At 47.3% G+C, this 24,129-nt stretch overlaps 1 protein-coding gene across 1 annotated transcript in view; it reads left to right on the top strand.

Moving 5' to 3' along the window:
- Positions 1 to 8,748, top strand: part of LOC107290696 (probable glutamate receptor) — a 106,174-nt gene extending 97,426 nt beyond the window's left edge. Inside the window, exon 12 of the mRNA XM_015819600.1 lies at positions 8,683 to 8,748. Within this exon, the coding sequence (XP_015675086.1) occupies positions 8,683 to 8,748 (66 nt within the window). The remainder of the gene's footprint in view (positions 1 to 8,682) is intronic.
- Positions 8,749 to 24,129: the final 15,381 nt, after the last annotated feature.

Genomic DNA, 24,129 nt, shown 5'->3' with positions numbered 1-24,129 from the left:
CCCTTTCACAAGGAGGGCAACCTGGTTTAATAATAATAATGATAAAGTTGGAAGGGACCTCGGAGGTCATCTAGTGTACTTGAAAGCGCCCCCCTGTTCCAGAGCAAGCCCTGGTGTGAGGGACACTAGACGGGAATGCTGGACGTTGGCCGACTGGGTTATAGTAGGGGCTCCAAATTAGGCCCCTGCCTTGACCCTGGCAACCGAATTCAGCCCTTTTCTGATTTTATACCACCTGTTGTTGAACAAGGCCTTAGCCTGACCACCTGGCTTTCACTGTCCTGGAAGGCAGAATGAGAGAGTTGGAAAGGACCTTGGAGGTCTTCTAGTCCAACCCCCTGCTCAAGCAGGAGACCCTGTACCATTACAGGCAAGGGGCTGTCTCTTCTTAAAAGCCTCCAGCGATGGAGCACCCATAACGTCCGGAGGCAACGTCCGTTCCACTGGTGAATTGTCCTCACGGTCATTAAAGTCCTCCTTAGTTCTAGGTCGGTTTCCATCCGTTGCTTCTCGTCCTGCCTTCAGGGGCTTCAGAGAACAGCTTGACTCCCTCTTCTTTGGGGCAGCCCCTCAGATACTGGAAGACTGCTATCCTGTCGCCCCTGGCCCTTCTCTTCATTAGACTAGACACACCCAACTCCTGCAACCCGTTCTTCCTACTACGTTTTTTTAGCCTCCGGCCTCCTAATCTGCCTTTGTTCCTCTTCTCTGCATTCTTTCCAGAGTCTCAACATCTTTTATCTCCAAGGCAGATAGACCCCTTCCCCTACCCCCCCCCCCCAAGATGTCTCTAAAGTGCCAATTCCAGTTGCCATTGGGAAGTTGTGGCTCAGCCACGGTTGTGTAGTAAGAGGTTCCCCACATCTGTTCATGGTGGACGGGCTTTGCCAATTCTTCTAGGGCTGAGCCAGGGTTAGGATTCTCCATCTTTCCTTCTCCCTCCCTGTCGTCCCAAGACTTGGAAGATTAGCAAGGGGAAGGGGTTTGCCCTGATTTTGGGTCCAGAATTCGACACCACACTGTGTCTAAAAGTTTTGCCATCTCTCCTCCTCCTCCTCCTCCTCCTCCTCCTCCTCCTCCTCCTCCTCCTCTCCCAAGTCTTTGCTCTGCTCTTCATCTTCGCTGCCATCGTTCCTGGAAGAGGCTGCGTCTGTCCTAGCGGCTCTTGTTTTACAAAGCCCACCAGCTCTTGTAGCCTTGAAAGGTTCCAGGAACTGTAATTAACAGCAGAAGACAAGTCTCCAGGAGCTCTCTCAACAGTGGAGAGCACTCTGTGTGTCCCCCCCCACACACACACACCTCCTTTTTCCTTTTCCCCAAAGCTCTCCATTCTTTTTCCCATAAAGATTTTTTTTTTTTTTTTTGCATCGGTTGCTAAGGCAGAGGCTGGTCTGAAAAACACGGTGTTCTTTCCCTTTGGCTCCCTCGCTTATTGTGTTTGTGAGTAGGTGGGGTGGAAATAGCTTATTTTCCACACAAATAGGTAACAGGAGAGGGAGGGAGGGAGGCTGGCAGGGAAATAAAGGAGGGGGGGTGTTGAGAGGGAAAGGAACCCCCTGCGACCCCGGGGAGAAAAAGTGGGCCTTGAGTGGTCAAGAACATCCCGCAACTTCAGCAGCAGCAGCATCGGAGCTGGGAAAACGGGAGACAGATGAGATCTTCCAGCCGGACATGGGAAAAGAACGAAGGATGTGCACCAGGAGGAAGGACAACCAGTTACTGGCAAGGCTTTATTTGAAGGTTAAAGCTCTACGCTGCGGAGAGGAAGGAGAAGACACGTATGGCGAGGTCCTTTTCTCTAACTCAAACAAGGCCGGACCCAGCAAAAACACAATTTCTCTTCTCTTCTCTCTTGTCCTCCCACCCCTCATTGCATCCTTCTCTCTCTCTCTCTCTCTCTCTCTCTCTCTCTCTCTCTCTCTCTCTCTCTCTCTCTCTCTCTCTCTCTCCTTTCTCTGCCAACGACGTCATTACCTTGACATCCGTGTGTGTTCCCAACAGCTCTGCAAGCTGACGTTTGGCACGGCGTGTTTTCGCCATGTATTAGACACATTGCTCTGCGGAGGAAAACAAAAGCAGCTGAGGCGTGTGGGAGGAACATGAATCACCGGGGAGGGGGGCCAAGTGAGAGCCTGTTCATGTGTGTGTCTGTGCGATTGTGTCAGTAGCGTTTGCTGGAGAGAGAGAAAGAGGGCTTTTGCTTTTCAAAAGATAGGATGATCCAGGAGCTGGGGACGAGACCGCACTTGAGGCACACGAGTCCCGACTTTGGACACGTGACGCGAAGAGCCAGCTTCGATGGAGCCTGGAGAAGATGGAAGGAAGGAGGGGACGAGGACCAACCCACAGCAAGATGAAGGGACTTCGTCACGGTGCTGATGAGAGCCAGCATTGGAAGGTCTGAAAGACCATGTCAGGTCATCGCGGAGGAATTCTGTCTGGTCACGATGAGTTGACAAGGACTTGATGTCAACCAGTCAATCAGTGCAAGAGACTCGGCTCTCTGGAGAAACACTGATGCTGGGAAAGGTGGAAGGGGAAGAGGAGAAGAAGACAACCACTCAGTTGAAGTGGACATTGTTGGAAGGGTTGAAGGACAAGTTTGGGGACAGATCATCATGAAGAAGGTCCATCTATGTGTCTCAGAGATGCTTTCTTTTTCCAAAAGAAGAAGAAGAAGAAGAAGAAGAAGAAGAAGAAGAAGAAGAAGAAGAAGAAGAAGAAGAAGAAGAAGAAGAAGAAGAAGAAGAAGAAGAAGAAGAAGAAGAAGAAGAAGAAGAAGAAGAAGAAGAAGAAGAAAGGGAGAGGAGGAGGAGGAGGAGGAGGAGGAGGAAAGGAAAGGAAAGGAAAGGAAAGAAGGAGTTTTGCATCTTATGTAAGAAGCTTCATAAGTTGTAATTGGGGGAAAAAGCACTTTTGAAACAACTAGAACTTGGATGACTGAGAACCTGTGTGGTCATCCATCGGTGTGGTCACCAAGAGTGCACGCTGGCTGAGGCGTTCCGGGAGTCAAAGTCCACGAGTCATAAAAGGGCCAAGCCCGAAGACCCCTGCTGTAGGGTTACAGTATAACTCTCTATTATTTACCCTAGTCTAGTCATCAAAACCATAAACCCGTGAATTTATTTTTTTTATGTTTTACGCAAAAAGTCTACAAGGGGTTTCCAGTCAGTGATGATAAACACAGAGATTGTCTTCTCTCCGAACGAAAAAAAAAAGGTCAATTTAGCATCTCAGCAAGTGCCATCATCTTCACCCGCCGTTCCTCCATTGTGGAGGAAACGTAACAATAATCTCACTGCCATTATCATGTACAAAAAGAGAAAGCCATGCCTTTTTCCCCCCCAGCTGTTTGTTCACTCATCCCAATTAACCTCCCTCACTTCTGTCACTTTAGCGCTCTACTTGTAAGCTCTTCCCAAGGAGAATAATCCACTATAAAGCACTGACTTGGCTGAGGCATTAAAAACCCTGCCCGGGTTACCATTTTATTATTATTTTGCTTGCCATTTTCAAAGACAGGAGCAGGCTTCCTTCCGCACATCTTCTCAGCCTAGAGAGGACGCCTCGGCTGACATTTAATACCCTTGCAAATTAAAAAACTTGCCGAGAGTATGCAACCTACTTTTAAAAAATAAAATAAAATTAAAAAATGGAAGAATTGAATAAGGAACCGATTTCACTTGCCCCGTCCTACCCGATCACAAAAACGGGTGCTTTCCAAGTCAGTTTTAACTCCCCAGTTGAGTCAAAGCACAATTATTGTTTTTAATATACCTGGAGAAAGGATGATTTAGAGGTACCCGAGCTTGTTATCATCTTATTAACCAGAGCTTTTTTAGCTGCTGTTACTAAATGCAGGATTTTGCTTTTCTTAAGTGGCCCGACAGCTAAGTCATATCATCCCGAATCTCAGAATTTAGCGTACCATATCTGGGTGATCAAAATCTCCAGGTGGCACCAGTGAGAAGGATCTGCGTATCTCTGTTGGCCATCTTGGACCTTTGGAGCCCAGAATTGGTCACCCTATGACCGTTTCTCCACCTTCAACTCCCAGAATTCCCCAACCAGGGCTGAGGTGTTCAGGGCGTTGAAGTTCCTCCCCCCCCCCCCCATCAAGTGGCCAAGATTGAGAAGTCTAGAACCAGCATCTGATGGTCATCTGACGTATAAGGGAAGTCACATGACTCAGTGAAGGTCAAGCAGCGCTGAAAGATAATTCTTATATCAAGTGTGTGATTGAGACACAGTTGTGCAGCCGTTAAGGGTAATGCTAGGTTTTTTTTAGTTTCTCCTGTATATTGAAATGCATATTTCCCACTCCCAGTGTCCAGGCCTCTGTTGAATTAATCTCTTTTTTCTGGCTTTGCCAGAAACCTGGAACCAAGCAAATGTAAGGCCTGAGCTAAGTTCTTAGGTTAGTTTTTAGTTTTCAAATCTAAGAGACCGGGTGGACAGGCAAGATGGATGATCTCTGTTGTCTTTCCTGGGGGGGGGGAGGAGAGAAATAGCCCTTTGTGCTTCGTGAGTGCTTGAAATCTTGAGTTTTCAGAAAGATCCGCAGAAGCGAGGTATAAAAATTGCCAAGGATGCTTTAAAACAAATAATAATACACGGTCTATTGTCTTTTGAATTGGCAAGCTCTTATTTGCCGCAGCGCATGGGTGTTGTAGTCCACCCCCCTGCTCAAAGCCAGGAGACTCTCTGCCCTCTGAAGGTTTCCCCTCTGGGACTTTCCATCTGCTTCTTACAGAAAGCAGAATAACAGCCTCGGAGGTCATCTAGTCCAGCCCCCCTTGCTCAAGCAGGAGACTCTATACCATTCCAGACAAAGGACTGTCCGATCTCGTCTTTAAAAACCAGACAGACCTTCTCAGTTTGAACTTAGGTCCCCGGGGGGATATTGCTGTTTGGCTTAGCCTTCATTTGGGGGAGATTGTGCGAATTCTCTGCCCTTCTCAGTCCAATATCAGGGGCAGCCAGTAAAGGGGGCAAAATGTGTATTATAATTAGAGAGGGTTGCCTTGTCTGAACAGGCTCAGCAGAGGAAGCCCCCTAGCAGAGGTAGCCCTTGCTAAATTTATAGCTATCGGATTCCCCCAGGAATGTGGACCATACCAGCCACGACAAGGCTTGACCGTCCAAGCTACACCCACAATACCAGGGATGTCTCTGCGGGGGTGAGTGCGTTTGGCACCGGCCGAGCTTTGTGCAGCAAAGAAGCCCTTGCAGTAAAAATAAGCTTTCTCTAAAAATGACCTCCTTCCCCCCCCCCTCTGGCTATTTTAGAATCCCAGAATAGCTCTCCCTGCTGCTGCTGTGTTATCTCCAGCCTATTTTTAAGGCTCGGCATGAGAAATTGTCTCTGGGTCTGTGTTGCTATCGGTCGTTTGGGATGGTCGGTGAACCGGGATTCTTGAGTTGGCCTCTGTTCCGTACGGCCAACAAAAAGCAGGGCGCGCCTTTGGGCTGCCTGGTTTTCCCAAGTCCTTCCTTGCTAGCCTACCTAAAAGAAATGAAGGAAGCCAGGCAGGGCTGTGGAGTCGGAGTCGAGGAGTCGGAGGAAATTTTGGGTACCTGGAGTCGGAGTCGGCAAACAATGCACCGACTCCGACTCCTACTAAATTTAGATTGGAATTTTACAGATTTTNTCATTGTGTTTGTCTTTTGCTTAAACTGTTCAATACAGTAGACTGTTGGCTTCCCAGCCAGTAGTCCTGTGGTAATGACATGTATGTTGCCTTTCTTTCCTTCAAGGAATGTATAAAATACATTCGCATATTAATACAGAGGAGTCGGAGTCGGGGAGTCGGAGTCGGAGTCGGAAGTACAAAAAACTGAGGAGTCGGAACATTTATCTACCGACTCCACAGCCCTGAGCCAGGCTGCCTTGTGCAGAGGTGGTCTCCGTAGATCACCTGTCCACTTGGGCCTGTTTTATATGTACGTCTCTCCAGATTTCCGGCATCTGCTTTTGCTGCGCCCGTTTCCTCTCCAGCTGTATGGTAATCCGGAGAGCTTTTGGTAGGAACATTTTTAGCTTGCTTTTTCTTTTCTTTTTTTTTGTTTCCCCTCCTCCCTCTCTCCCCTTCGTGCCTTTCTCTCCTGCTGTGTTTCTCAGCACAAGGACTCTCAACATTTTGCCAGCCAGGACCCGGATACCTTAAATCAGTAGGCTGTTTTACACCTCGTCATGGGCATTTTCCTGAGCGTGGCAGGCTGCCATTGTCCCTTCCTTAACTCTGCTTATCCTTATTCTTCTTGCCCTTCCTAAATAAACCTTCAGTTGCTCTGTCCAGGGAATCCCTTCTGCCAAACTGCCCCGTTGGCCCTGTGCCCTCTCTCGGTCCTCTTTCCTTGTGCGCCTCCGTGTCCTGTGTGGTACAAAGGCCTTGGGGCAGTTTTTCTTCCCCCCTCCTGGTTAAATTGACGCCTGGGTGCCCAAATCGGTACTTTCTGAGCTGCCCAGAAGACCTTCTCCATCAACCCACCCACCCACCCCTCTCAGACCTCGCCTTCAGCCTCCCCAACTGGAAACTGGCCCTCCTTGCTTGCCTTCTACCTGCCCTGCTGTCGTTTCCCACTCCTTCGGTGCCTGAACAGATTGGATGTCATTTGGGCACAGCTGAGCTCAGTGGGGGAAGGCAGACACATATGTGTAAACACGTTCTTAGTAAGAGAAGGGAGAACAGCAGACCGGAGGCGCAGGGAGAGAAAAAAAATAGCTTTTTTGCACCCTGGAAGAGACACTGCTACGGTCTTCCTGGCTCCTGGCGTCCTTCTCTTCGTTACCCCACCAGCAAAAAAAAAAAAAAAAGATTTGGGGGTAAAAAAAAAACCTGCCATTAACCTGTTAAAAGTCTTGCTCACCACCCTTGTCAGGAGGATGGAAACAAAATGGCCCCTGCCAGCATCAGCCCAGTTTAGGGATTCCTCCCAACTTAGTAAGGTGGTTTATATGTGTGTGTGTGTGTGTGTGTGTGTGTCTCCTCCTGCATTCTCCATTTTCTAGATTCTAATGACTGGTGTGCGTCTCTGCCTATCTGTGTGTCTGGTTAGCTAAAAGGTCAAGCATCCATGCTTGTCCATCTGTCACCTGTCAAGAGAACTCAGCCCCTGTCCCCAAAATGTCCAGCCCATCAAGATGGCTTCAGTCAAGCCCCGCTCAGCGTTTAACCAGGGCAAATGCACACGGCAGGTCGAAACCATCCCGTTCAGAAGCATCCCTTCCGTCGCTCATAAAATCCCAGGTTTGGCTACCTCAGGAGCGAACAGAGAAGCCCCCTTACCTCGTGCAGCGTCCCCCTGGTGAAAAAAAGACGCACATTTTGCGGCAGAAATTGGGATGTTTTTTGAGTTTTGCACGTTGCCTGTGCTGCAGGCAATGCTAACTTGGCTCTTTTCTCATTTTGCGCCATTCCAAGGGGAAGCTGAGCCGCTTTGCCTTGCCATTCAGATGAATTTCATTTTTTCTCTCTCTCTCTCTCTCTTCCTCTCTTTGTCCCAGGAGATTTTTTTTCCAGGCAGCAGATCAGGAAGAAGAAGGGCAGAGGAACAGACTTCCAGAGAGGCAGCCGTGCCTTTTTGCGACTCAACCCTCAAGGGACCGTGCCAGGGTTTTCCCCCCGTAGCTGGCTTTTCCTTGGCTCCTCTCCACACGGGTGAGTTTGCAGCCAGCTATTATCCAAGGGTCCTGAGAGAAGTTCCTTTTCCCACAGTCCCTGTCGTTTAGGGAGGTCAAAGGCCGGTACTTTCAATTAGGCGGAGTGGCTGGCGGACTCTCCGGCTTTTTTCTTCTTTTTCTTTTTTTGCTGGCCTCTGAGTCCATTGCGCCCTAGGAGAGAATTGCTTCTTTTGCTCCACATGGCACTCCCAACGGGAAACCACATTGGAAGATCTGTTTCTCCCCCCGTCGCCTGTACTCTTGCCAGGAAGTGGGACCCACAGCGGAGTGGGTGAATTCTAACCTCTCGCCGTCACAATCAGCTGCCCTAATGCCCTCCCCCCCCCCCAGGAAGTTGATCTGGGGCCTTGTGGGAAAATTGAACGGAGAGTTTCAACCCAGTTCTTTCCGAGTTGTACAGTTAAGGGCAGCAGCCACTGCGTCGTTTCCCCCTGTCCCAGTGTGTCCTTTATCCTTCTCCTCTGAGGTTCAAGACTTGCCCTTTCGTTCTTTATAAAAAATAAAATAAAATACGGGACACGGGTGACGCCACGCGAACCATCCGGAAGAAAAATAGGAAAACAAGTGCCGTTTATGAAGCAACCACGAGTGGGTCCACAAATTACATTAAACGGTTAATATCGGCCGGCTGGAATCTGGCGTAAGGTGGGGGCGTGAACCCAGGAATTCTAGTTGAGTGTTGGGTGGAGTCTTAGACTTGCAAAATTTCATGTTGCTCCATGCTGCTCTTTTAAACTCCCCCCTTCTCCTTGCCAGACTGTAGGTTTTATTTTGCAAATAGAGGGGGGGGGGGAGATAACTCTCGCGCCTCCAGAATCCCGGGACTGAATTTGGCCGGTTGGGATGAAGAGGTTCATGCCTGTTCTGTTTCCCATTTCGGTTGAAGCTGCCCTTTCCGGGGACTGGAAAGGCGGCGTCAGGACCCACCTAGGCGCCGGGGGTTGGACTAGAAGACCTCTAAGGCCCCTTCTACCTCTGTTCTTCTGTTACCCTTTTAGGGAGCTTTTAGATGGAAGGAGTTGCCGATGAGCGTCAAGCAGCAGCTGCTGGATTGTTCCCACTAGGCTGTCTGCTAAATTGCAAAAAAAAACCCAAAAAAAACCTGAACCTCAGCCAGCATAATATACAAAATCGCATCGAAATCATGGCAGTTAATAAAGCTAAATGGGTAAACTGCAGCAAATGGGTAAGCTGTATTTTCACGGCTGGGCCTCCGGTAGGATTTTGGCAATAGGAGAATAAGGGAAAGGAGCCTTAAACGAAGCTAGTTGGCTTCGCACACCTCAGAGGAATATTCTTGACGGTCTCCGAGAGGAGCCATACCTGGGTACTTCGGCTGGGAAGCTGCCCAGAAGACCCATCAAGACAATTAAAAGAGAGAGAGAGAGAGAGAGAGAGAGAGAGAGAGAGAGAGAGAGAGAGAGAGAGAGAGAGAGAAGAAATTGAAAAAAGAGGAAGACGGATTGGAACTGGTGTGGCCAATTCTCCTGTTCCAAATATTCCGGTTTTATTAGAAATATGGCGGGTTGAGTTGCAAACGTCTTGCGTTTTTAGAGTCTGTTCTTCTTCCACCAAACTGGCTTAAACCCTCCTCCGTTTCAGACCGCCTCCAGGTCCCCCTCTTATTTAAAATTAACTGCTTGGATCTCTGCCAAACCCCTCTAGAGAAATAATGGTAGCAAATCGGGTGGGTGGGGGTGTTGCAGTGCGGTTCATGGTGTGGGTCTTTTTTGTGCCTGCCTTTCCCCCCCCCTTTCTTTAATATATATATATAAATATATATATAAAAAAAGTCCCTCCTTCTAGTTTTGTACTGAAAGAAAATTCCCCCTTTTTGGAGGAGGCGGAGGAGGGAAGGCGAAATATATTTAATCCCTTTAATATTTTAAAATTTAATTATTTCCAAATTGGGTTAGCCAGCCTGACAAGCATGCTGCAATTCAAAATAGAGAGCCCAGAGGCGGCTTTAGGAATTAGATGAGAAAAGAGAGAGAGAGAGAGAGAGAGAAATATGAGTTTTTTTGCTATAAGGCGGGAAGTTGAAGGACCGACATTCCATTACTCCGTCTGTCTGCTGAATTCATTTAACATCTGTGGCTTAAATGGAATAGCTCTAAAGAGACCGTCTGCAGGCTGCGCTTGGCTTGTTAAGGGATTTCTCAAACCTGATCAGGCTGTTGCAGTGGAAAGAAAGGCAGCTAACGCTAACGGCTGCCATGGCAAGGAGATCCAAACAAAACCTTGGGTTGTTGAGGAGCTAGCAAGCCTAGCCTCGGGGGTTTGCCAACCACGATGGATGGCTTAGCGGGTTCGTAGAATCATAGAGTCCAAAGGGACCTTGGAGGTCCTCTAGGCCAGCTTCCTGCTCTGTGCCAGGAAGTGTTTCTGGCAGATGGCTGTTGGGCAACCTCCAACGAAGGAGAACGCACCCCTTCATGGCATAGCTTGCTGCATTGGCTCCCAGCTTAGGCAGCCAGGAATCTCCTCTTGACATCTAGCGTGGAGGTCCTTCCTTAATCCATTGGTTCTCGTCTTCTGGGATGCCAGAGGACAATTGCACTCCTTTGGGGCAACAGTCCTTAGATATTTGAAGATGGCCGTCATCTCTCTCCTTCCTTTTGTCTCTTTGGTAGGCCAAAAGATCCCCAGATCCTTTAACTATTCCTCCTAGGGCAGAAGTGACCAACCTTGAAGACTTGTGGACTTTAACTCCCGGAATTCCTCTCCCAGCCACAGGAAGTCCACAAATCCATAGGAAGTCCACGGTTGAAGTCCACAAATCTTCAAGTTGCCAAGGATGGACAGCCCTGTCCTAGGTCTTGGTTTCCAGACCTGTCCTCTCCTTGGTAGCCCTCCCCTAACCGTCTTCTGTCTTCCTTGAAATGGGGTGCTCAGAACGGGACACATCTGGGTCTGAGCAGACAAGGAAGAGTGACTTCTCTTTTTCTTGGTCAAGGGTCTAGTCTCCATTGCTTCGGTCCTAATGAACATCTTTTAAGTGCTCCGCTGATGGACTGGCCAGCCAGCCATGTCAGAAACAGAGTTTGTGTGTCCCATTTAGGCTGGACAAGTTGAAGCCATCAACTTGTCTATTTTATGGGGTTTCCCGTCCCAGAAGATGTGAGTTAGGGAAATGCATTGGCTTTCCTTTGCAGACTGGGTCCTTTGCAACTTCAAGTAGATGAGAAGATCCTTAAGAGAAAGGTTGGCACCAGAACTGATCCTCTAACTCTGTACGCGGGAGCTTCAGAAGTTCCTTAACTCATTTTGCCTTGAAAGGCAGACAGATCTGGGTTTTACTCAACGTTAGGCGAGACCGAAAGGCAGAATTACGATTCTTCTCTGTGTGCTCTCAGTATACTTTAATAGCGCTTCCCGCTGTCGGTTGATAAACCTTGGGAGACTGGTAGAGGACGCTGGGCCTGCTTGATCTTGGTGGGAGGTACTGCTGGTTACCTTTCATCTCCAGATGTTGCTGGAAATGCCCAGAAGTGAAACATTTGTAATTAAGTATAAATCTTTGTCTTTCCCCACCCCCCACCCCTTCCTTCCAGTTGTCTGCCGAGTGTTTACAGCAGACCGAGGAAGCAAGCGCCTTCCAAACCTCTCCTCATATTTAGATGGCCAAGAATTTAAGCCAGGCTGGAACAGAAGAGTATTTCACCCTCTCACATCAAGGGCAGCTGAGTCTTCAAATTGTCCCTGCTCTCCAAGGATGTATCTCTTTAAAGAAGAATCAACTCTTGTTGACTTCCTGGGTGCAAATAGCGGCAGAGAGATATAATTGTTGCTGTGATCATCTGGAGTGTTGGCTTGTGCCAGCGTTGTTTAGCTTTTTGGAAACCAGTCAAGGTTGTAAATCTAGGTTAACTTCACCAAGCACCAGGTCTGTCAAAAACAAGCTCATTCAGAGACAGGCGTCGTTTTTCTGCGCAGTTCCAGAACCTTACCAAGATTGCGGTAGCCAAATTGGGTTTTGTGGCGCAGTGGTTAGAATGCAGGATTGCAGGCTGACTCTGCCCACTGCCAGGAGTTTGATCCTGACCGGCTGAAAATTGACTCAGCCTTCCATCCTTCCGAGGTCGGTAAAATGAGGACGCCCAGATTGTTGGGGGGGGGCATAGGCTGACTCTAAAAACCGCTTAGCACTATGATGCGGCATATAAGTCTAAGCGCAAATTGAGCACTGCCGACGACAATGAACGAGCTGTGGGATCGAGGTGACACTTGGCTTGAACGAAGAGGCTCTCCCGAGTCCTTCCGTGTAGGCCGGTCTGGGAGAGTGTGCGACGGGAGAGAAGCAAATGCGTAGGAAACGAAAACAAGGCCTGGGTCTATCCCACCATCAAAGCTGGCACAGCTGGCGAAGTGGCACGCCGGCTGGGGGCCGGCGAGTGCCAAAAACTTTTTGAGAGAGGCCCAGTGTGAAATGTGGAATGTAAGCTGACGCAGTGTTTCTAGAAGGGTGAAGTCGGCGCGCAGCTGCGCGTTTCATGGATCCGAGGGTGTCTCCAGCCTTGTTGCCATCGAGAGGACCACAGGTGGTACCCACACCCTGGAAAACACCCAAAGTGGGCCACAGATGGTAGGAAAGGAAAAGAAAGGAGAGTTCCCTGCGTTGTATGGGGACTCGGAAAGGCTGGGGTGGCAGCTACAGCAGCTGCAGCTCAGATTGTCAAGGCCTCTGTGTGTGTGTGTGTGTGTGTGTGTGTGTGTGTGTGTGTGTCGGTCCCTAAAGGTTTCATTTCATCCGTCGCTGGAAATATTCGCCGAAATCAAGCACAGGAATATTAGCTAGGTGACCTATATAGGTATGAACGGGGTTGTCTACCTGCTTCATTTGTCTTTCTCCATCCACCTCCGTTGCACTCTCCTGAGTGCCAGCGAGTGTGTTTCTGGGTGTGTTGCTGCTGTGCAGCTGAGATGTGCCAGCACAAAGTTGCCCAAAGGTCTGGGTCACTTCTGAGGGTCTGTGGGAATGACCGTGGGAGGCAGAAGAAAAGCCACAGACTAGACATCAGTTCTATTCTATTCTATTCTATTCTATTCTATTCTATTCTTTATTTCTATTCTATTCTATTCTATTCTTTATTTCTATTCTATTCTATTCTATTCTTTATTTCTATTCTATTCTATATTCTGTTCTGTTCTATTCTATTCTATTCTATTCTTTATTTCTATTCTATTCTTTATTTCTATTCTATTCTATTCTATTCTATTCTATTCTATTCTATTCTATTCTATTCTATTCTATTCTATTCTAAACCTTGATATTTCACCCGTGCCTTTTAATGTCCAGCCTTACATATGTCAGTGTCCAGTGTCCTCAAAAACCAGATCGCGCCTCTTCTGCTATTCTGAATTCTGGGGGGGGGGGGAGAGAATTTCCCACCGCCCCCCTGGGAGGCCTGTTTCAACTCTGCACAGATATCTGTGTGTCTAAGGCAGGGAGATGGCTTACCTATTTATTTGATGCCGCACGCCTGTTTATGCCCAACTGTGTTTTTATTTGAGCAAAGCAAACGCCGCCAAAGATGCCACACGCACTCACCTGCTTTGATTGCTCACAGATGCCAGGTAATCGGATGCGCTTTACATGCAGGCGGTGCCCGGATGCCATTTCCGTAGCTGCTCATCTGTTGAGGGAAGGTGTTTTCCCTGGTTTCGTTTCTTTCAAGACCGGGAATTGCAGAACAACAGGATTGGGAGGAACGTCTGTCGTGCAGCTTACCTGTCTCAGAATCATGGAATCCTAGGGCTGGAAGGACCTCAGAGGTCTTCTAGTCCAACCCCCTGCTCAAGCAGGAGAACCTACACCATTCCAGACAACTGGCTGTCCAATTTCTTCTTAAAAGCCTCCAGTGATGGAACACCCACAACTTCTGGAGGCAGTCCTCTTGTTCTGACTTTCAGGAAGTTTCTCTTTATTTCTAGGTTGCTTCTCTCCTTGATTGGTTGCCGCCCACCGCTTCTTGTCCTTCAACATCTTTTTTTTTTTGTCTTCCCTCGAAGGGTCTAGAAAAGTAGATTTTGCCTCCTTGGCGCAGACTAACCCTGGTTTATCTTAGCCTTGATTCCCGGGAGCGGGGTTGCACGATCCATTACCTGGGATCAAATTTAACCATCAGTGCATCATGCTGGAAATTGTGTGTGTGTGTGTGTGTGTGTGTGTTTAAGAAGGCCAGTGCAGGGCAAAGAGAAGCATTGCCTGGTTTTTGTCACACTTGGACCTGTTTTTCCCTCCTTCACATCCAGCTTGCCTAGTCACTGCTGGAATTTTAAACCGAGCAGGGAAAACATTTGGAAGGGCAATTCCATTTTTGGGGAGGGTCGTGTTTGGCAAAGCCGGTCTCTAATCCAGCGATGCTCTGCCACCAGCCCTGTGGCCCAGTGGACCCCCCCCCCAAAGGCTGCCTAACACCCCCCACACGTTTTTCAGACGACAATCCCAGATGTTGGATGCTTCTCCCCCCCCTCCCAGGACCCCCGCGGCTTTTTGATATACGGTGCTCCTGAAATCTGGGCCTTCCTCTCGTTTCTTCTCCTGGGCCTCTCTCTCTCTCTCTCTCTGCTCCAGCTCTCTTAATTCGAGGAAGGCGCTGTGCAGATGCTCGCCAGATGTGGATGTTTTACTATATTTCGGCATGTTTGCCCCATGGTGTTACTATGGTGATAGCAGATTCACGAGCGGGATGAATTAATCGAGCGGGGTTGTCTATGGTTACCGTAGCGTTCATTCAAACAAACACTCCGTTGCACGTGTGCGTGCGTGTGTGTGTTGGTGTCCCTGTGTGTGTTTCCACCCCACTTTTCTTTTCTTAATGACCTAACTGATGATTCTACCACCAGTTTTGCTTCTTTTCACCTGGGAGGTGTTTTGCCAACTAAGCACATCTGGTCCAATTTGAATTCTCCCTTTTTCAGCAGGGAAAATTGTGCCTTTTTGGGGGGGGGACTCTCCGTCCGTCCGTCGCACAATAGCGTTGTCGTTTCGGACTTCAGGTCACAGGCCACTTCGGTCTCCTTCTCCGCTTCATCCTCCCACTAGGCTGGATTGCCAGTCTGGATTGCGCTGACTGTCAGGAAATTCCTCCTTAATTCCAGGTGGCTTCTCTCCTCCATCAGTTCCCATCTTTTGCTTCTTGTCCTGCCTTCAGGGGCTTTGGGGAATAGGTGGACCCCCCTCTCTTCTTTGGGGCAGCCCCTCAAATATTGCAAGACCGCTGGACATTCAGGGATCAGCCTCCAACTCGTCCGGGGGGAGCACCAGATTGGCGAAGTCCCATTTCCAACGCCAGAGGCAAAACCCCGCCAAATCTGGGTCAGATTATCTGGGCCACTCTGGGTGAAGTGTTGCCAATATTTTGGGGTTTCCTCTTGTTAAGGTTGGGGCATTTCCCCCCCCCTTAAGCACCACCTTCCCCCCCCACAGCCCCTCCATGCCCTTGTGCAATAACCACAATTGCCACCCCAGCCGGCTGCGCGGTGATTCATTTCGCCAGGCCTGGCCGGCAGACGCTTCATTGGTATTCCGCGTCGCTGCTGTGTCTGTCGCTGCTCTGCACGCTGCCGGGTCCAGGATCCTCCGGGGAGTTGTGCAGCTGTCAAGCTGACTTCCATCATCCCCTCCCGGAGCCGAGAGACAAATTATCCAGCCGGCTGTCAGACGAGACGAGGCGATTCAAACCTGCAATTTCTAAGTGGTTTTTGTTATTTTTTTTTCCCCCCAAAAAGAGGAAAGGGAAGCAGAAGAGAATGCAGCCTCCACGTGGCACTTTGGAAGCCGGCAAAAAAAAAGAAAAAAGAAAAAAAGAATACAGATAGTCCTTGATTTACGGAGCTCAACGTTTCTGTTGCTAAGCGAATTGGGTCGTTAAGCGAAGGTTGCCCCGTTTTATGACTTTTCTCGCCCCGGCGGTTAAGCCAATCACCGCAGGGGATAAGTTGGTAATACGGTCGCTAAATGAATCTCGCTTCTCCAATTGAAGGATCGCAAAGGGGGGGTCACTTGACCCCCGGGGACACACATCAACCGTCAAAAATAAGAACCAGTGGCCAAGGGGATGCTGCAGTGGTCGTAAGGGTGAAAAACGGTTCCGAAGTCCCTTTTTTCCCCATGCTGTTGTAGCTTTGAGCGGTCGCTAAACGAACCGTTGTAAGCTGAGGACAACCTGTAATTTGCAGGGTCATGTGTTGAGAAAAAGAGGCGACCCTTGTGCCAGATCGAAGCATTAGACCCATGTTTCTCCAGCTGGGCAACTTTCAAATGGGTGGACTTCGACTCCCAGAATGGGGCATTCTGGGAGTTGTAGTCCACCCGTTTCAAAGTTGCCCAGCTGGAGAAACACTACATTATACTCTTCTGATTTCCAGAGGGAGCTTTGGGCATCGTCTCGCCCAGCCTTTGTGTCCACCGGCAACTCTGTTTTTCCAGGCCCAGCGAGTAGCAACCTGGATATTACGTCCCCTCTCCATTCTGCAACTCGGGGGTCACTTAAAATCCTGCGGCTGGGAGCAGGGAGCCCCCCCCCTCATGTCCCCAAGTGGGACCAAGAGCCCGGAGCAGCCCTTCCTCTCGGCCGGCCGGCGTTCCTTTCCTTTTCCCCTCCTTCCCCTGACTGCCTCCTGCGCCTTTTGTGGAAAAGTAGGTCAGAACCAGCGGAAAAAGCTCCCTAAAGTGGCAGTCTCTTTCCATCTGGCAGGCTTCCTTCGGGCAGGCAGAACCAAAACACGGATGCTTCCATCGGGCTCGCAGTCGGCTACCCTTCCCCCCCCTCCCTCCCTCCTGAGAATTTGTGCCCTCAGGGGAGGACAGATGGGCTTCGGAGTGATGTGAGAAGAGAGGATCCTGGGGGCTATCTAAAGGCCCTCTTGGGGTGCATTGGGGGGGCAAGGGATGCCTCGGTCGCTGTTGCGGGATCCGTGGTTGAAACTGGTTGTCTGAACTGTTTGAAAGCGAGTGGCAAAGAGACTCGGGTCACATCCCCATCATAGTTCATTGGGTCAGGGGGGGAAGATCCAACTCCAGAATTCCTCAGCTGGTTTGCAGGTCAGGGAATTCTGGGAGTTGAAGTCCGTTCCTCGTCAAGTTGCCTACTGTAAGGAACACTAATCTAAACCCATCCATTCTCATATTCTCTCTCTCTCTCTCTCTCACACACACACACACACACACACACACACCTACCTACCTACCTACCTACCTACCTTTGATCAGTTTAGCCCTCCAGGAAAAAGAGCTGGAAGGGAAGAGAGTTTCAAAAAGTCACCCTCTCCCCTTATTGGCTGCCTAAAACACTCCTTCCAACACTGATTGGCTGCAGGGGCAAAGCCACACCTATTAGGGCTCTCCTCCAATGAGAAGCAAAGCTGCTGCTTTGAATAGCCTTCAGGAACAAAAGGCAGATTTTCAACCAAAGTTTGCTCCTTATTGACTTGTTTACTTTCTTAGGCCAAATTATAATCTTAAATCACATCGGATGTTTTTGCTTTGACACCTTCCTTCCTTTCTCCCTTCCTTTCTCCCTTCCTTCCTTCCCTCCCTCCCCTTCCCTTCCCTTCCCTTCACTTTCTTTTCCTTTCTTTCCTTCCTCCCTCCCTTCTTTTCTCCTTTCCTTCCTTCCTCCCTCCCTCCCCCCTTCCCCCATAATTGTCCCCACTCCAGAGACCCACATGAGCAGCAGTGTTAAAAACTGTGATGTTTGCAAGAAGCCATCAATCACGGTGCTTACAGGATATCTCCCCCCGGCAAAATTTTGCTGGGGTTTTCATCAATCAAATAGCTGAAATATTTGTGGCTTGTCCCCAGGAGGTATATGCAGGTGGAGATTAGAACCAGTCGGTCAAAATTGTACACACACACACACACACACACGCATACACACAGATACGCGCGCACACTGCACAGACACACACACAGAGAACAATCTACAGATGCAAACCCTCGCTCACTAGCAGGAGGCAAGGACTGGAAAAGGGGTAAGGAAGAGAGAAAAAAATTGATTTATAATGATACCCAAACAGTATTTAAATGTTCCAGCGAGGAATGACTAGGGAAGGGGGGAGCGAAATATTTTATTTATGTATTATATTACATTTATAAGCCATCCATCTCACTCTCAGGAGAGACTCTGTCTGCGCAGCTTGTTCTTACCCCCTCCTTGTAAATTTGGACTCTTTCCTTTACAAATGGAGCCGTGGAGGCATTTGTCAAAATATGGCAGCTCATAGGTTAACCCCTTGTTTAATCCCAAAGACCCTTTGGGGCAGAGAGGCTGGCTGGTTTTATGACGGGAGAATGGCGTATCTCAAGGACACTTAGACGTCCTCGGGACATTTGAAGCAGCCGAGAGGCTGTTGGCTTCCTGGCAGAAGCTTTGGGGAGCTCTTTCAGCAGCTGTCCCCAACCTTGGAACAACTGCCAGCGGATTTGTCGCGGGCCTACGTCTTCTCTAACCTCCAGCATAATAACTTAAAAGGGCACGCAAGATTCAAATGAAATATCTTTATTACAGTTTTGGACCAGCCTTTATGGTAAAAGAGATTTGTTACTGGAAAGGGGAGGGGGGGAAAGTATGTGAGATTTAAAGTTCTCTGAAAGTCAGTTTTAGGAGGTTACAGATTTATAAAAAAAAAAAAGACGAAGAAGAATGAAAGCAAAGAGGAAACCAGCATACATCCAGGTTAAAACATTTGCCATCCTTTGTTCAAGTGGTCAAAATAAGCTCTTATTTCTACGGCGCCAAGGAAGCAAAGAGGGAGCCAGCCTTTTGGTTAGACCAGGGGTAGTCAACCTTGGTTCTTTTATGACTCGTGGACTTCAACTCGGCTCAGGAATTCTGGGAGTTGAGGTCCACGAGTCATAAAAGAGCCAAGGTTGACTACCCCTGGGTTAGACCAAGGGTGTCCAACCGTAGCAACTTTTAAGACTTCTGGACTTCAACTCCCAGAATTCCCCAGCCAGCATGTTGAAGTCCAGAAGTCATAAAGTTGTCAAGGTTGACACCTCTGGGTTCCGGATTCATACAGGACCATCTTTTACCCTCAGAATCACCTTTTTGCAAGGAATGTCTGGTTTCATGCCAAAATGAAACAACAACAAAAAAAACCTTATACAGGTCTGATTGGGATAGCAGGAAATGTAGAGTTTTATAAGCAGAAGTTGCCATTTGTCTGCAGAAATATCAATAAGGTTCTTCTTTTTTTTTCTCTAGCAGTTGAACTCGGAAGGAAGGAAGGAAGGAAGGAAGGAAGGAAGGAAGGAAGGAAGGAAGGAAGGAAGGAAGGAAGGAAGGAAATCCTTAGCTTTCAGTAAGTAAACCCTTTTTCCCTCTCTCTTTACCATCCAGTAAAGCTTTAGCTAATTAATTTACCAAGTCCAACGTGCAGACATGTATATTCCACATGAAGAAAAAGAAAAGGCCGAAATGTTGGAAGAACCAGCCCACGTAGGCCGCCCAGTCTTTAGGGAAAAGATCCCCAGCTGTCTGGGGAATTCTGGGAGTTGCAATCCACACATCTTGAAGTTGTCAACAAGATGGAGAAACATCGCTTTAGCTTAATAAAGAGAGTGACTTTAGTTCCCCCCCACCCCATCAGCATTTGCTGTTTAGCTGAATCAGGAACAGACCGTCTCAAGTTCCCTGTCAATCTTCTCTGTTCCCCCCCCCCAATCACTTTTGGGGAAGGTTAAAATGGGTGTGAAATTGGGAGAGCGTTGAGATTCAGGGCAATTTTGATTTGATTGACTCTGCTCCAGAAGGAAGAACAGCCGAGACGATTTCAGGAGGGCTGTTTTATTTGTTTTACAATTTGATAAACTCGCCCAACCTCCACAGAGTGCTGGAAAGCCCGGTTAGAAGCTGCGTCTCTTGTGTATTTTGGTTCACACCTAGGCAAGAGTTGGCACAAATCCTAGCACATTTGCTGGGGGAGCCTGGATGTCGTAAAGGTGTCTGCTAAACAGATGTTAGACTGTCTGCGAAAGATTTGTGTGCATCTTTCAGAGGAGAAAGGGGCGGTAAATGAACAGGTGCCAAGTCTTTTTGGGGTTGCCAGTCCTGGGAGTTTAAATCAGACAAAAGCAGCCAGGAGCTTCTCACAGCACCTCCCGGGGACGCTTAGTAGATTCAAAATGCTCTTTTTTAAAGCCTCCCAGCCCAAACAGCCCAATTTCTGCCTCTCAAGCCTTTTGTCATCTCCACCAAAATGGCACTCTGGCCTCGCAGTGACTCCCAGATTCTACTTCCACATTGCAATGCAATGCGATCAAAATGCTAAAGGCCCTTGTCAGATTTACATGGCTGACTTAAGAGATGCTGGATTACGTGAAATTTTGCTTGCTTCCTCCATAGGGGGGTTCCTTCGCAGAATCGTTTTCCCAAAAAAAAAGGCTTAATGAGAAAAACAAGATGCTCAATACTTTTTATTTCCCTTTCCATTTTCTGAGTAAGGAGTAAAATCCTCAAGCGTTTTGAGTGAGATTCGTGGGGGTTTTTTTTCATCTTGAATTATATTAAGTTCATTTTCTTGGAACTACAAAATATCTTCCTAGCTTAGGAAGCGGTAATCGATTACGCAGTGCGGTTTAGCAATTAAAAAAAAATGTATTTGCAGATTAGAACATGCCCTGGCTAGGTGGCGTTTGAGCTTCGGTTGAGTCCCCTCCATTGAGAAATCTCATTTTGGGGCAAAGAGTACAAGACACTGCCTTTTTCTTCCCACCGAAAAGAATTAAGAGGCTCACCGCATTCAAATTCCATCTATTAAAAAAAAAACATCTGCCCTTCAGGAAGTACAGGTCCATTTCTCCAAAGGCTGGTCTTCCAATTCCTCTTTCAACAATCCCCCCGAAATTGGCTCCTAATTCAGATTTCACATTTCTCCTAGCGCAGAGAAGTATGTTTATTTTTCGCTCTTTATGATGTTGCGGTTCGATTCCTGTATCTGAGACAGTATCAAGTCATCCGCTTAGTTATTTCCTGGGAAAACCCCAAATACTCCACACTCTGAATTTCCACCAGATCAAGGGTTGTTTTTTTCCCTACTTGATTTGGGCTAATTCATGCAACATTAAGAAAAAGGGATACCTCTCCTTCCATAGCCTTCCTCTTCTCCCCTCAAACTAAATACAGGGAAATGGGGTCTCCATGGGTGGGGTGAGGTCCTTGCGATGTGGAGCGGAGTCCTCGTCCATCAGTTAAAGACAATTGATTGGAAAGGGTCATTTTTTCTCTGAAGAGGGGAACTGTGGAACTCACCCACCCAGTTTATTTTGATTTAAACTAGAGTTTAAGGGAAACTTTCATTAAGGCGTCAAAGCAGCAAGGAAGGCTGAAAAAAGCCAACCAGGGACTTAGCAGGTGTTATAAAAAATTTGTCCTATGACATTGATATGATTGATGGGGTTACTTTAGTGGGTCCTGCCTTGGTATCTTCAACCAAGAAGACGACGTAGAAATAATATGGAATTCAAACAAGCCTTTGGAAAGTCAAGGAAAAGATTGGCGTGGGTTTAGTAAAGGTGCCTCTTAACATTAACGTTGTAACTTTGGTCACTAAATGAACTGTTGTTAAGTCAAGTTCAAGACACACCCATTTATTGTTGACCGCCAACTTATTGGTTTTTCTTAATCCCATGGATACTCAATTGGTGAGATTATGTAAATTTTGTTTTAATAGTAAAATAAGATACTTTTACTGGGTTTGGACTTATTTTTCCGGACAATTTTATTAGCGATAATGAGTCTATACACTGTACATTCAGTCACTGAGATGTATTTATAAGCATAGCTATTTTTTTTATACATACTTCGATAAAAGTCCTTTATATTACAATATTATCTGTTTCCAGGTTGGAAAAAAAGGGAGAGAGGGCAAAGGGTTATCGTTCTCTTCCCCCCCCCCCTTTTTTTTTCCTCTCTCTCTCACTCAGGCATTTGTAAACAAGCAAGCACATTTAATCACATAAAAATAATTCTAAAATAGGGAAGCCATTGAATTGTTAGCAGCAGTGGCGGGACCTAAAGAAAAATGCGCTCAAAAGGATTTTTTATTTTTTTTTATCTATTCAAAAATTGCAGTTTGAGTCCCTGTTGAAAACTGAATTATTTTGTTTCTTCTAAAAAAAAGCCCCTCTCTCTCTCTCTCTCTCATACAGGAACTGCTTTGACTTAGAGAAGGAAATGTCCATTTTATTTATTTTTTTTAACCATCAAAATACAATGAAACATGAATATATGGCGCAAATAATGGGACCAAAGGTTTAAACCGACATTGAGATTCCAAAATAAATGTGTTATTTCGGGGTGGGGCCTTTATTCCCTAACAAATATCAACCTGTCTTCATTTCAAAGCATAAGTTGTAAAACCAAACAACTCGGTAAGAAGAGGGGGGAAAAGGCCTCAAAAAGTAAACACCATATACACTTATTATACAGCTATAAAACGAAAAGAAGTATTTACAGTGTTTTGTGTTTTATTTTATTTTTAACATTGGGTAGTTCCATTTGAAAAAGCAATATTTTTTTTAATCATTCTTAGCTGCTCCGTAGACATCAATATCTTTATTGCTGTTGGTATTTTTTTTTTTTTTCGTCCCCGCCCTTGTTAAAACGTAGCTGGGCATTTCTTTAAAAATTGACTTCAATTGCATATACAATGTATTTAGATATGTATATATGTATTTATATTTATGCATAGGTATATATAGTTTATATACCGATATATACTGATATCCCCCACCCCTCCCCAAATTAAACCAGGTAGGTAAGAGCTTGCAAAACCAGGATGGTTTAGATCAGTGTTTCTCAACTGTAGCCATTTTAAGATGGGCGGACTTCAAAATCCCAGCTTCGCTGGCTGGGGAATTCTGGGAGTTGAAGTCCACCCATCTTAAAAGGGCCACGGCTGAGACACAGGGTTCAAGGGGGACCCATTTCCCTCTGCTTCTCTCCAGCTCTTCTCCATCTCGATGGCGGCAGCTCATCCAAAACGGCGGCAACTTTCAACTGGATCGTAGCCTCAATCATGGGTGGCCTTGCGCTCTCCTCCGAAAGGCTGGCCGGGCTCCCCTACACAGCCCCTTTCGGTGCAAGCGAGCGAGCCGGCCCAGGATGCTGGCTTTCAAGCCGTCTCGGAGGGCACGGACACAAAACACACACACACTCACACACAATTTAGAAAGCAGCACTTTCCAGGAAGGTCAATTTCACAGGATGCCTGGCTGGTTGGGAAAGGTGTGGGGGAGGGAGGCGATGCTGCAAAACGGAAAGGCCCGTGCAAAGTACACAGGTGGGGGCCCGGACACCTGTAATTCTTTTTTCCCCGGAATTTTGAGAGAAAATTGAGGGGGGGGGCAGAACCAAATTAACAGAGGAAGTGGGGTATGAGCTGCGTGGTTGAAATTGCAGAATTTTTTTTCTCTTTCCTCCGAGCTAAATTGCTTTGGGAGACCAAATCTGGTTTTGGGGGGGCTTTTTGCTTTCAATTTTAATCTCCCCCTCCCAAGGAAAGGCTAAATTTAAAGGCTGCATGCACCACCTTGCATTTTGATGTGATAGGAAATGTTTCAGGAATAGCTGCGTGCCAAAGGAAACCTGGGGGGGGGGATACTGTCAAACGTGCCCACCGCTCACTCTCGGGAGCTGCTAATAACATTGCCCCCCCCCCCCCGAGGGATTTATCGGCAAAACGCTTTCTCCTCTTTTGCCCTGAGTATCAATTTCTTTTTCAATCTCGGGTGGGTGGGAATTTCCTTTCCCCTCCCGCCCCCACCCCAGGAAAGGGGAGGAACTCTGCATTGATCTACCCAGCCCAGGTTGGCACTAAGAGGGAATCTTCCATCTTGGTGGTGTTGCAGGTTTTCTGTGCCACTCGCAGAAAAGCGACGCTGAAGATGAACAGACAGCTGAGGGGGTCTTCAGCTGGCGGAGGGGGGGGGACACACCTTTATGGACTGTTACATAAGACACTAATAATGCCCGTTAATTAATATAGGTATGGTAAAAAATTTAATTTCATGCATATGTTCTTTTAATAACTGCAGAAAAAAAACATACAAAGAAGCAATTTTTTTTTAAAAAAAACCTCACATTAAAAAAATAACTGCATAAACACAATCAATATTCCTTTTTTTTTTTTGCATTGCACTTTAGAGCTGAACCCCATTCGTTGCAAATGAAGAAGGGCAGAGACCTCAAAACTTAGACAAAGTAGTTGTATCATGCAAGCTAGTTCACTGAGCGGTTTCGTGCTTTTCATTTTCATTTTTATTTTTTTTGCCTAAGTAACCTGATTCCTTTTTTTCTAATAAATCTTCCTTTGTATTTATATGGTTGCTTAACCAGTCTCCCACCCGCTCCCCTAAATGTACTTTCCTCCTTTTTCAACATTCATGCTTACAATGGCTATTAGAATGGATAATAACAGCTTTTTTTTAAAAAAAA

This window comes from Protobothrops mucrosquamatus, unplaced genomic scaffold, assembly GCF_001527695.2.
Source record: "Protobothrops mucrosquamatus isolate PMUCROS unplaced genomic scaffold, P.Mucros_1.0 scaffold957, whole genome shotgun sequence".
Taxonomy (NCBI): Eukaryota; Metazoa; Chordata; class Lepidosauria; order Squamata; family Viperidae; genus Protobothrops; species Protobothrops mucrosquamatus.
This window is presented reverse-complemented; position numbering and strand designations above follow the sequence as displayed.